At 30.0% G+C, this 15,155-nt stretch overlaps 1 protein-coding gene across 1 annotated transcript; it reads right to left on the bottom strand.

The window, feature by feature from the left end:
* Positions 1-13,266: 13,266 nt before the first annotated feature.
* LOC132743532 (cholecystokinin receptor-like) lies at positions 13,267-14,906 on the bottom strand. Its single transcript, XM_060732063.1, has one exon. The coding sequence runs from the start codon at positions 14,702-14,704 to the stop codon at positions 13,388-13,390; it is 1,317 nt and encodes a 438-aa protein (XP_060588046.1). The 5' UTR covers positions 14,705-14,906; the 3' UTR covers positions 13,267-13,387.
* Positions 14,907-15,155: the final 249 nt, after the last annotated feature.

Genomic DNA, 15,155 nt, shown 5'->3' with positions numbered 1-15,155 from the left:
ATATGCAGGCTGAATTACCTCAGACCCCCTTTCAAAATTCCATTTTATTTAGTTCCGCCCATTGTTTTCTCGTTAAAGACACACGCATTTTATAAATTGGGAACCATACGCTCTTTCATGGAATGGTACTACTGTGTCACAATATAGGTTCCATGATGACCGCCGTATTCATTTTACATCTGCGGATGTTTCTAAATTCACAATTTCACCATTTTTGTGTTTACATGTTGAATTCTGCTTAGGGGGCGTGGACGGTATTTTGTACTTGACAGTACCGTTCATTAACAGGCTCAATCAAACCGAGCCTGCAACATTTTCAATGTTGCCGTGTTGGGCTTTTTTAGGGATTCTGTTTTTCTCTATTTTGTAATGAAATAAATAAAGATGCTTGGTTACAGGAGAATTCAATGGCAGTTTGATTAACATTTCAGACTACGTTATAAATGTTACTAGTTTTAATTAAATATATGATTTTCAATGGTCTCTTTCACTGCTGTAAATGAACCGGGGAAAAACACACACAAAAAACACTTCAATGGGTAGCTTTTCATTATAACATTGTTAGCAACCCAATTAATGGTTACCTACATGTGTTTATTTCAAAGCTCTTCCTGGAATTAACAAAAACAGTTCTTTAGGAAGAATCATAATAAATTCCAAAGTATTTTCAAAGAGTGTTGGGTATTATCATTATGTCAGAATTTTTGTTACTAATTAATTATGAATTAGTTTTTACGCCAACAGCTCTGTTGGGAATTGATTGTGTTTCGATTTTAAATACAAGGAATTTATGAGTCGTGCATTGAAGCATATGATTAAAATTTCAAAACTTATGGTGGCTATAATAATTTAATTCTCTTTTCATATCAGCTTGTTAAGCGGTAAGACAAGATATTGTTGTTACATAATGTTCTTATTGATCTTTTTTATAACAAAGTTATTGGACCAAAACTATACTTTGCGTGTTTGAAAAAAAAACAATATCGACTATGTACCATCAATTATACTTAAAATTCAACCAGCCTTTCAAATGCATTTATTTCCAAACAAAAATGCAAAAAGTGAAATAAATATTTTAGCGATTTTGTCATACTTGAAACATATTACTTAACATTGTTATCATAGTGAAGACCAGCGTTTCATTTGCTATTCAATTAGTAGAATAATGTTACTCTAAAAATCAAACTAACATGTGCTCAGTTAATAACTGAAAAGATATTTGAAACCCTAATTGATTATATTGTTCAGAACTGATTATATTTCGTATTGGATTACAATGCTTTAAAAAAACTACTCTAGGTGACTTGTATCTACAGATACGCAGGATTAAATTTGCTAAACCAATTTGAAATGATCCGTTAGGAGGCAAAAAGCCATTTATTGTATACCAGGGTGTTTTTATCTGATTTGAAATATAATGAAAAAATGGATCATCGGTGCAAGCGAATCAATTTAAATTTTTAACATGTGGGAAACAAAACCTCCATCCGCGGCTTGTTTGACATTACTATTTTTCAGTTAAACAAAGATGCACTCATACAGTTTTGATGATTCATAGGTTTCAGCGAAAAATGGCACAATCATGTACGCGATACATAAAGCAACGATTAAAATAGGAATGCCTGGTATGTTTATTATTTTAAGCTCTTGAATCAAACAGTTTCCCCGGACAAACAAATAAAATTGATTACTTCACCTTATACGTTTACAAGTGTTGACAATTTTCGTTGGTTTGCTGGCCGAAAAATACGGGTTTTTTTTGTTAAGCTTTATATCACAGCAAGGGCAGAAACTAGCTTGCAGATGTTATATTCAAACTGATTTTGAAAAAGACAAAGGACAAGAACATCTTGTTAATCATTTTCTCTTTTTAGAGAAAGTATCAGTCAAAAAATCTTTCAAAACTTCCTAGTAACTGAACATATTAATGTGTTAACGGCGCGAACTTACGAAAAGTGTTATCATCGGTGCTTTGCAATAAATGTAATCTGATTAAATGATACTTGTGTGATTAATCTCTCTACGACAAAATCCATTTCAATTGAGTGTTTTCGCAATTGATCAAAGCATCTTGCATCTTTTATAAAACAAATCTGATAAACAATTTAGCGTATGAACTATAATGCGGAAATGATACAAGTTGGAAGAAGAGGACCATAATACTATCAGACATTCTCAGTTATTATAAAAAGACTAGCAGAATAAGTAACGAGGACAATGTATTTGTTAAGTAATTTGATATTCTTAATACGTCTTGAGCAACGGCTTTTATAATAATTTGTAAACAGCGCAAACAACGAAACTTGCAATATTGCACTACTGTTTCGTGTATGATGGTGCATTACGACCTCTGTTTGCCATATTATAGTGGCATGTAACCTGAAAATATAAAAAAAAGTTGCTGCCCTGTATCCGGCATTTACTTGCAATCCTGAAAAAGCTTTTTTACCATACTTTATGGACAGATTGAATTATAGCTTGATACCATGGCAATTAAACAAAAAATGTTTGAAACCACAAGGTAAAGAGCCTAGATATTCTGTATTTAGCATCGTCTTATTGTCCTTTATCAAGCTTGTTTAAATTGTGCCCCTTGTGTCAAAATTGCCTCAACCCGAGGGTTTTCTTAATCTAAGTATATACATGTATAGACTGTATATGGAAATCTTCTTCTCTGAAGTCAAAAGGCCAAGAGCTTTGATATTTTGCATTATGGTTGTCTATGATTTTTTTTTTCAAATTATATGCCTGGGGTAAAAATTGACCCCACCCAATGGTCTCATATTTTATAAAGAGTTATTTAAAGAAAAGTTGAAAAATCTTCTCTGAAACCAAAAGGGCTAGAGCTTTGTTACAACCAGTTTTGCAATAAAAACGAGTTTTGCAATAATTTTATTGCAAAACTCGTTGCGTTGACATGATTTTATTGAAATTTGATTTCAACCGGTTTTGCAATAAAAACGAGTTTTGCAATAAAATATTTTTTCTATCAGATTTTATTGAGATTATACACAAGACATTATAAAATTTATCTATGTATATTAGGATTGAAAGGCAGGGATTATATTCGGGAATAATGAATATATACATATGATCAAACATTAATTTTCATTCTCAATTTCATTAGTCTTTTTTCTTTTAATATATATGATGAAAGGATTGATCATCGTGAAATATCAGGACATGTACATTTACGGCAACAACTGTAGTTGCTCAAATTTCGGTGATATAGACCTTTTTACGACGCGGTCCGTTGCTATGCAAAATCGACCGGAATTAGAATTTTCTCGCGCATGCGCAATCTGCGTAGGGCAGAAAATACTTTGCCCTACATAGAAATATAGTAGAAGTTCATAGACAATTTCGAGTTAGTTCAAGGTAAACGGTAGAAAATTATATAAAATAGCTTTCAACAAATATAGAAAATATGACTTAATAACTTTGTGGCGAAGAATGCCATAAAAAGGCATGGAAAAGATACTTGTTTAAGAATTTACGATCACGGACCTGACACTGAGATCATTTTTTAAAGAAGATGTGGAAATATATCTATTAGCAAATGAAACGTCAACTTCTTTGCTGTTGAATTAGTTCATTTAAAAACAGAAGAAATATTATAACATGAAATCGAGATTAATTATCATTCAGAAAAAAATATCAGAACAGGTGATAATGCATTTTTAGTGTTCAATATACCTGATTATATCCTTTATCCGATTTGCATGTGATGCAAACAGAAATTTTAAGTCACATAAATAGATTTTAAATAATTAATTTTGCATTCAAAATTTTTAGAAGTTAAGATGGGTTGTTTGGAAAAGATATAACACACATTTTATCCGCTTCTTTGTAATACATGTTATTTTTAATAATGCACGGCACTCAATTTTTCTCTTCTCAAAATCCATAAACATTGATCGGTATGTCTAAAAATTACATAAATTACCATTTTAATAAGCGTAACTGATTAACTATATCAAGATATTTAAACGTCCCGGTTGAATGAACAAACGTTCGGGTGCCAATCTGTTTGACACTTGCCGCCTGACCAATCCAGTTATTCAAAGGAAGTGTACAATATAAATTGTGTAATATTATGTAATACAGGGGTAATAAAATTTTATCTTTAACACCCTGCTGTTTCGATTTAAATTACTGATGGAAAAGTCGTCTAATGATACCATAAACAAAGACATGTGTGTGCCCGTTTTCAACATTGAATTATTACTCCTGCACATTTTCGTAGATCTGTTAAAATATAAGTTCACGTTTTCAGTACTTACCGCCTTAAGTCATCCCAAAATTAATATTTTTGGGTGACATAACATGAAAGCGCATTTATTAAAGCCTTAAAGTATGATAAACTGTAGACATCGTTTTTTTTTTTTTTTTTTGCTTATTGCCCTACGCAGAATGCGCATGCGCGAATGCACTATTCGTTGCTATGGGAAATCGTATTGTAAAAAGGTCTATACTACATGAACTTTTAATTAGGTCTTAACTTACCAGTTCGTTGAAGAATGAAAAAAAACGAGTTTTGCAATAATTTTATTGCAAAACTCGTTGCGTTGACATGATTTTATTGCAATTTGATCACAACCGGTTTTGCAATAAAAACGAGTTTTGCAATAAAATATTTTTTCTATCAGATTTTATTGAGATTATACAAAAGACATTATAAAATGTATCTATGTATATTAGGATTGAAAGGCGGGGATTATATCCGGAATTATGAATATATATGCATATGATCAAACATTAATTTACATTTTCAATTGCATAATTTAGTCTCTTTTCTTTTAATATATATGATGAAAGAAAGTGATATACACTTACCAGTTTATTGAAGAAATAGATAAATACCACTTTTTTATTACTTCAAAGCTTACAAGTACTTATACAAAAGTGTTTACAATATTATTGCAAAACAAACTCGTTGCGATGACATATTTTTGTATGATTCTTTCACACCAACTTGTACAATAAAAACGATATTTGCAATAATAACCCGTTGCGTTGACATAACTTTATTGCAATTTATCCCAAGCAATTTAGCAAAAAACAAAAAAAACGAACGAGTTTTGCAATAAAATGTTTTTATATCGGATTTGATTGAGATTATACCGTTGACATTATAAATTTCTTATGAGTAAATGAGAACTTGCATGCAGGACTTGTATTCGGGAGTGTTGTATACATGTATATGATTAAAACATTCTAAAAGTTGCTTTTTTTCTTATAGTATTTTTGATGGAATAATGATCATCATGAAATATCAGGGCCATACATGTTTAACAACAACTGTTGATAATATTCTTACATGACCTTGTTATAAGGTCGAAACTTAGCAGTTCATTAAAAGGCAGTTGTTCATAAAGAATATGACCTTATAACGCAACAATATCATTTTTTTATCAAATATTTGGTAATACAACATATTTTTGTTTAATACGACAGATATATTTCAATCGTGTTCGTTTTCCGAATTAATTAAACACATATCAATCCTAATTGCAAAATTAAACTACATATAAGTCCTAATTTAAAAAATATCATCACTTAAATATCTCCAAAGGAGTTTGGTACACATTATTTCATTGTATCGAGTTTTGCAAAACTTAACACCTTTTTGAGAAAAATGTTGTAAGTTAGGACATGCTTGTACTTCGAATAATTAACGGCAAAACTTGACATTATGTTCCTTACCTTTTTCGCTACATATAAATCCTGATGTACAAATATATGTATACACTATAATATCTTCAGTACGGTGTAGACATAAATTATTTAATTTTATTTCATTGCCAAACTTCATCGTTAAGAGTTTTGCAATAATGTTGTCAACACTTTTCAAAAGTACTTGTAAATTTCGACAATTTAAAGGGAGACACAGGCAAAATTTTCATTTCTTAGTTTTGAATTTTTCATTCATTATTCTGTAAATGCCCTCAAAATAAATAATATTAAACAGTTGATTCAACGGAACAAAACTTTTCTCTATATAAAGAATAGAATGGTGGTTTCCTAACTTGACCCACGTGGGTCAGGCTAGAGTGCTAGCATTTCACAAAAGATGTCAAAGTGAACTCTGGAAACGTTAAAGAACATGTAAAATGAATGACTTAGGTTTGTTTCAATCACACAATATCCAGAATATCTGTTATTGTAACTTCAAGGGTCTGTTCAAGTCACCTGACTTGTTTAAAACAATTTGGTGATTCTATTGGCGTCTAAATTTTGTTCAACATTATATAGATATATTTATGCTTCAAACCAAAAATATATAGAATTTAAACAGAAATTTATGCTGAAACTTCAAGAAAAGTCATTTTAGCTTGATTTGAGTCCATTAGATCATTTTAATATTTTTGACATTATTTTGCCTGAATATCCCTATAACAATATCATGAATGTATATCACAGAGTTTTGCTCCAAAGAGTTTGCAAAAGCATAGTTGTTTCAGATAATGCAAATGCGCTGGTGTTCAATAAAAATCATTCCATTAACATATTTGCAATAAAAAATATTTTTGACCATAGATTTTATATGCATATTTCTGAATTGAATCGCTGCATGTGAATCCATATAGACAACGATAAACATTATAATGTCTAGAGTATAATCTCAAAAAAAATCTGATATAGAGAATATTTTATTGCCAAACTAGTTTCTATTCAAACTGGTTGCGAAAAAATTGCAACAAAATGATGTCATCGCAAGGCGTTTTGCAATAATGTAATCATTACATTCTGAAAAGCACTGGTAAGTTTCGAACTTATAACAAGGTCATGTAAGAATATCATCAACAGTTGTTGTTGAACATGTAATGCCCTGATATTTCATGATGATCATTATTCCATCAAAAATACTATAAGAAAAAAAAGCAACTTTTAGAATGTTTTAATCATATACATGTATACAATACTCCCGAATATAAACCCTGCATGCAAGTTCTTATTTACACATACTATTAAGGAATTTATAATGTCAACGGTATAATCTCAATCAAATCCGATATAAAATATTTTATTGCAAAACTGGTTTTTTGTGCTAAATTGCTTGGGATAAATTGCAATAAAAGTATGTCAACGCAACGGGTTATTATTGCAAATATCGTTTTTATTGTACAAGTTGGTGTGAAAAAATCATACAAAAATATGTCATTGCAACGAGTTTGTTTTGCAAAAATATTGTAAACACTTTTGTATAAGTACTTGTAAGCTTTGAAGTAATAAAAAATTCGTATTTGTCTATTTCTTCAATGTACTGATAAGTAAAGACCTTATTTAAACGTTATGTATGTATATCACTTTCCTCATATATATTAAAAGAAAAAAGACTAATGAAATTAAGAATGGAAAGTAATGTTTGATCATTTGCATATATATTCATTACATGTATTTCCGAATATAATCCCTGCCTTTCAATCCTAATATACATACATAAATTTTATAATGTCTTTTGTATAATCACAATAAAATCTGATAGAAAAAAATATTTTATTGCAAAACTCGTTTTTATTGCAAAACCGGTTGTGATCAAATTGCAATAAAATCATATCAACGCAACGAGTTTTGCAATAAAATTATTGCGAAAGTCGTATTTATCTATTTCTTTAATTACTGGTAATAAAGACCGTATTGAATGTTCATGTTTGTATATCATTTTCATCATATATTTTAAGGGAAAAGAGACTTATGAAATTGAGAAGTAAATTAATGTTTGACTAACCATATATATTCATTGTTGTCGAATAATAATCCCTGCCTTTCAATCTAATATACATAATTAGATAAATTTTTAATGTCTCTTTTGTATAATACAATAAAATCTGATAGAAAAAAAAATATTTTATTGCAAAACTCGTTTTTATTGCAAAAAGACGGTTGTGATCAAATTGCAATAAAATCATATCAACGCAACGAGTTTTGCAAAAAATATTGCAAAAGTTGTTATACTATTTTCTTCAAAGTACTGGAAGTAAATACCTTATTAAAATGTCATGCATGTATACACTGAGATTTGAGCAATACAAGTTGTTCCAAAACACAGTTTTATTGTAAACTGTAACAGTCCTAATAGTTCACGATGATCATTCTTTCATCCCCCACTATATATCTTAAAAGAGAAAACAATGTAATCGACATTTAGAATGTTATTTATTGTTTTGATTCTTTCATGCTATATGCTAAGTATTAAAATAAAAAGTAATCGAAATTTAGAAATGTAAATTATTGTTGTGAGCATATGCATTTTACATATTCATTGATCCCGCGACATATAATTCCTGCATGTCATTCCTAAACTATACATAGATAAATCTTTATAATTCTTTTGTACTAATGTCAATTTAAAAAATCCGAAAATTTAAGAAATAACAAAATAAAAGTTTTTTACATTGCCCCAAAAAACCCCCTCCCCCGTTTTTTATTGCAAAACCGATTGTAATCAATTGCAATAAATCATGTCAAGCACGATTTGTCAATAAAATTATTGCAAAACTCGTTTTTTATGCACACCTGTTGCAACAGAGCTTGCTATGTGCATAAAGCACAATTTTAGGATTGTCTATGAAATTATTGTTTTAAATCACACTACATTTTATTAGGTGAGCGTATCAGGCATCATGGTCTCTTTGTTTTAGTGATTTAGTAATTAAAATGCTGAATGTTATTTAGAAGTATTTCTTATTTATTTAAAATTCTTACTTTGTTTCTGTTAAAGCTAAAATAATGATGTAGTAAAAAACCTTTTTGTCACATCGTTTTGTTATACAATGTATAAACAAATCTCCATCTTTAAAGTAGTGTGAAAAACTAAGGCCATGTTAATGGTAAAATCATTTACCATATTTATCAACATTTCATGATTTGTAAAAATATAGGCCTTAAAAAATAATACCAGAAAGCATTTGTACGAAAAGGGCTTATTTAGGATCTTTATTTTCCATGATTTCAGACAGGGGCTGTGGGTACAAAGGACATAGATTGACAATATCCATATTTTCGAGAAAAAAAATCAACATATGTTTTTAGGGACGATTATGCTAATGAAAAAATGTAAAGGATTAAACTTGGTTTGTATATATATAGAATAGTTGTTGATGTACTGCCCCTGATTAGAAACTTTCCATTCTGAATAACACATTCAGACCACACGTAGTTAGTGCTTTCACACTAGCACATACAAAGTGAGAATTTTTAGCTTTATATTAAAGTAATTAAAATGATTGATAACTTTTAATCATCAAGTAATAAAAAAATAGATTTTAAATAATGATAAAGGTAAATTATAAATAATAAATTATAAATAATACGTAATAAATAATAAGTTATAAATAAAGGTTAATGCCAATATACATATGATTTATGATCATGTCCAAAACGTGTTGTTAATTATATGCGTGTCATTTTTCACGTGAAACATACTTGATCTTCCTTTACGTTTTATCTTGAACTTGTCTCATCTTTAATACACCCAACTTCTGATTTCAGGGAAACCGTTACCAGGGTATAATGCCAGAAGTGGATGTGGGAGTGATCGACGATCAGAATTCAAAGTTAGGTTGGGATGGCAGCATTACAGAAACATGCATGCAGAATAGTTAGTGGAATTTGAACAGTATTATACAAAGCTGACCAAGACATAACTGTCAATCATATTGTTGATAAAGGGAAAGAGATGTTTTTCAAGGAAGGTTACAGTTGCTTTGGTCACATAGATAATATGTAAATTTGTTTGATTGATCCACGTGGAGAAATAATCAATTAATTCACTGATTTGAATGGAACTAAATGGTCCTATGCAGAATATGTAAAAGCACAAGGGATGGTCCAATCTAAGTGTCATTTTATATCAGAACAAAGCCGTATAAGCACAACTGTGGACAGTCTGTATTGTGTGGGGAGGAAGCAGAATCAGAACATGTAAATAATTCATTTTTGATTTTAAATCAAAGTGTTGAAGCTACTTCTATTGTGTATAAACATTTACTGTTGTACTCGGAAAGATAAATGCATCTGTCAGTGTATTATTTCCCATGATTAGTTATTCAATATGTTTATTGAGCAAAATTTTAGCTGCAACTGTATGTCCGTCCCGTTCCAAAATATTCTGTCGTGTTTCTCCAAAAGTGCTTTCAGTAGAGTCAAAAAACTTCACAGGAATATTGATCAGCATTTCTAGATGTGCATATGGGGTTTCGAATGTGGGTTAATTCAAGGCTTTTACAGTTATTGCTACTGAATTATAATTATAACTTATTGAAATATTCAAGTGTCATAAGTGTGAGGGGCATGCTGTGTCCTTTGGACACATTTCTCGCTGGAATATTATTTGTGTTTATCAGTTTCTTTGATTTCGACATTTTGAAAGAATTGTTGTATCATTTTACCTTGACTTTTTGAGAAAAGCTGATTTGTCAGTTAAGCCTGACTATTTGAAACTTAAAAAAAACTTCTACGTTTAATGATCACATATGCTTGTTTTGTTGATTTAGTTATGTTTTCATTAATAAGTCTACTGTTGCTCAATCGATTTTGATCAGATAAGGCGCAGAGTACCCGTAATTATATAAGCTACCCACGGTTAAAATTCTTAAAACTCCTGAATGTTTTTTATGAACATTTGAGTACGGGTTTATTCTTAGCTCGGTACACACTCATTTATCACAACAAGCGACTTCTAGTAAATCGTCAACCTGCTCTTTTTCACTGTTTCTTAGAGAATAAAAATGCTCATTTCTTATAGATTAACTAAGTCCTATATATCTCGTAAATGAAGTGATGTTTAGCATATTTATATAAAGTTATGTTTTAATGGTACGGAACGGACTGTTTTTTTTAAGGATTAGGTACACACAAATTTTCTGTGATTTTGAATAAATCTGAAAAAAAAATTATATGCAAATTTGCTATTCCTAATAATGTGAGTGTTTTACCTTAATGTTTTTCATTAATGCAGTGCTGTTTTAGCATTAGTTCATCAAGTAGAAATGTTATGGAACAAAGTGCTTTTGAAAGGGATACGAAACACATATACTTTAAGGAGGGATATGGAGCACATTCTAACTAGTAAAACTAGAATGTCGCCATATGATACGTGAAAGCTAACCAAAAAAAAATATACCTACATTTCCTGAGTTAAAAGTTATTGATGTTTTAAAAGCTTCTTGTCATTAAACTATATTTCAATACCACAGTCATATTTAATTAAATATACAGTTGCCGTTGCTTAAATGATACTCCCAGGCTTCCGTAAAGTTAAATATATAAACATAAAATGTCAATATACATTACTATTTATATTTCTGAATGCTGCACACGAATGTAAAATACCTTATGAACCGTTTGTATTGCAAGAATCATATCTATTTGTGATAAAAATGCGATTGTTTTTTTTTTTTCTTTATCAATGACTTCAACTTACCTTTTATTTTTGTTTATCATTAACACGATGTTATTTTTTGTAGTTTGTTTTGTTTGTTTGGATTTTTTAGGCACGCCAACACAAACCTGGCCATATCGTGCCTAATCCTATAAAACGCTTTTAATGTTATGTTAAACATTGTAAATGACAATGAAAATGAGCCAATTAGATCATAGAATACACGTTTATCTCTTTCAAAGAATCAATGATGTTTTTTTATGGAATTGTATTAAAGAGTTCTTTGAGTGAATTTACACAATAATATCTATAATTGGCCTGTGAAAAATCATGACATGCATGACAGTAAATGTTTCATTACAAGCTACACAGAGAGGGGCATGTTGTTGTTTATTTGTTTTTTTCCTTTTGTTTGCTTTTAAATATGTGTATTCGTTGTTTTATCTGTTGTCGTTGTTGTTAATTTGTTGTTGAAATGTTCACTATTATAAAGATAGTCAGGATATTAACATGATATAACGTTACCATAAATCGGTGATAAAATGAAATCAAGCTGATATGTACATATGGTGCTTTTGTTATTTTCGTCAGAACTACTTAAGTGACAATTATATTTTATTACGGCAACCATCAACCATTTTGTTTGAAGAAACGATTACATATGAAAACTGTATAAACGCAGGACTTTTTAACCATAAAACATATGGTCTAAACTACATTGATTATTTTTGTGTTCAAACAACTTTGATCTGCTGACATCGTTCGGAATATTTCGTTATAAATACATACAACTTGGATTTACCTTATCTCATGTTAGTTTAGATAATATTTGCGTATAAATGAAAGTAAATAAGAGATTGTTTCTTCTCACGGTATGCACGAATTACGACTAAGATATGAAGAATATGTGAGAATAAAAGATGATAAAAAAAAACAAACTTGTGATTCATCTGATCCCACATATTTAGGTATTTTGAATGAGATAAAACAAAAGCAAGCAAATAATATTAAACGATATTAAATAATTCGTTGGTATATAATTTCAAATATGAACAACAATTCAAGAAAGAAGGCAATAGCCTCAGATCAGTAATCACAATTTTATGACTTATAAATAAATGAATAAATGCAAGTATTGAAAATTCAGTTTTTTTTTCTTATAATCTATAGGGAAAATGAATCATTTTTAATCATAACCTGACTGACTTTCTAGCATAAAGTAAAATGATAACTAATTAAAGGAGTTTGTTCTGAATTTATAACAAGTCTGAAAACCGAAAAATTAAAATGATTTACCAAATAAAGTTTTTTTTTGTTCTTCTGAAGTTGAAGAAATTTGCTGTGATTTCTCCATTTCTTTCAAAGAATGTAAATGAACTTTGTGATTATGGTATGATTAAAGTGAATTATAATTGAAACATTTTTTTAAGAAATTGAGGTCACGGTTTTTTTTTTAGTTTTGATTCATTTGCCCCTGAACGTTAGTTTTTGTATGTTTAATTCCATTTTCACGAGTGGACAATTAATTTCAGTTTTCCCTCTTTTAAGAACCAAACGAAATAAAGCAAAATATATTGGATGGACTCATAATTACATAATCCGTGTTAATGTAATAAATCTTGAGCCTATAGTCATAATTATATTAATGAGTGATTTAACGTATTGAACTAAACAAAAAAAATAACTAAAAAATTAAACAAGTAACAATGTTAAAACAATTACATTGTAAACAATGATAATGAATTTATTGAATAAAATACAATTTAACTGCCTTGCACATATTACATATACATATGTTGCCAGAATCTTGTAATATAAAACGTGTGTATTCATAAGTTTTCTATATCTTCAAAACAAACTTTACAAATATTATATCAATCTGAAAAAATGAAAAAATAAACATATCTTTTGTTAAAAAATCTATTGTTGTTATGTTACATAAAAATAAACATTGCCATATGAGATGCATGAACAACAAATTATGTTTTATCACAAAAATGTTTATTGTTTATTTAATCTTTGAGTGAATTTACTATATCCTCTTCTGCAACTTTTACAACAGAATATGTTCAAAAACAAATCTTTAACCATTTTTCTAAATTGCAAATTCATAAATCCATAGATAAAGGGATTTACCATGCTATTTATGAAATAAGTTCTTAGAAAGACAGCATAGGCAATTTTGCCTGCAGTTCCAAGTCCAAAATAATACATAGGATTTGTATAACGTATTATGAGAATGCAAAGAAACGGCGTAAATGATGCCATGAAAGCTATGGTAACCATGCGCATCATTACAGTGTTCTTCCGAGTAGCTTTCACTTTCCGCACTTTATGTTTCAGACTCGTAGAAGACACGTTTTCGTTGGAATCAGAAGTCATTTTTGAATCTTCATTTTCTATTATGCTTGGTATCGATTGTTCCTGAATACTTTGGGAACTTCTTTTTGTCTTATTACTATTGTGATATGCTGTGTGTCTAATTGTGGAGTTGCTTTTATTTTCAGTGGGTTCGGCAACTCCAGTTATTGCCGAAATAATACTCTTTTTTAACAAACCTCTCACTTGTTCCCTTCCATTTGCGGTGAGATCTGTACACGTTGCGATGTATATTTTGCGCCCGATAGCAATATACAGGACAGTAAGTACTATAAAAACTAATACAAGTAGGGTAAATAACACAGTGGTAAATATCAGCAGTAGTCCTGTTCGAACTTCATGTTCATCAGCAATCAAACAGGTTTTTCCAACAACAAAGGTGCCCTTTGCAATCTGAATTGTTAGTGTATGGCTTCCGTAGAAAACGTAAGATGGCCATGAAAATAAAGAAGATATTGTGAACGCAAGAAGACACATCACTTTTGCGAATTTTGGTGTAAGTTGTCTGTTTTTGAGCGGGTGATACACAACAATATACCGTTCTATGGCTATTGAAACAAGTACTAATGATCCTGTATTGTTTATAACGAATGTACAACCGCGTGATATTTTACACAAGTAATGTAAGTCAAATGACAGGGGGAGCCACAATACGACTATTTCAACTGGCATGTTAAAAGCACAATTAAACCAGTCTAAAACTCCTAATGTCAAAATAAAAACTCGTGTTTTAGATGTCTTCCACTTCCGCCAGTAGATGTATATGACAATACTATTACCGATGAATCCAAGAACTGCAAAAATAAACGTAAAAATAAGCGGCCAAATGTTAACTTTCATTTCAGCTTGTTCTATTCCGTCAAAATACTTCCCATTGCGAATATACACATCTACTTTCTCTGTCGATATTTCTGAAAAATCGCTCTCATCGAATTCCATTATTTACTTTTTTACTTTCAACTCAAAACTAAAATTACAAGAAAAGATTAAGAATCGCAATGACAGTTACTAAATAATAATTACAAAATTAAATCGCGTTAAGTTTGTTTATCTTAGTTTATATTTAGCTTTGCTATTTTTCTTTCTGAGAATTTTCCACCAAACTTCTAATTTTAGAGAGCGATTCGCTTTTACATGTCTGCTACCTGTTCCTACTGTTGAAAACATAACACAGTGAGCGTTTACTGATTAGATGGCGTGTCGGGAAATGGTACAGCCTCCGTATTTACAAATGAATTTGATATATTATTGGACAATGCCGCCTCGTCTCTTCCGATATTTATTGACTGGCCTATTAAAAGCTGAAATGGTAAAATAATATAGTGTTTACGTTTGTAATTATAGTGTAGAAGAGTACACTCATCATGGCAATTGCTGCATAAAATAAGTG

The sequence above is a fragment of the Ruditapes philippinarum genome, unplaced genomic scaffold, assembly GCF_026571515.1.
Source record: "Ruditapes philippinarum isolate M1 unplaced genomic scaffold, ASM2657151v2 ctg3197_1_1_1_1, whole genome shotgun sequence".
Lineage (NCBI taxonomy): Eukaryota > Metazoa > Mollusca > Bivalvia > Venerida > Veneridae > Ruditapes > Ruditapes philippinarum.
This window is presented reverse-complemented; position numbering and strand designations above follow the sequence as displayed.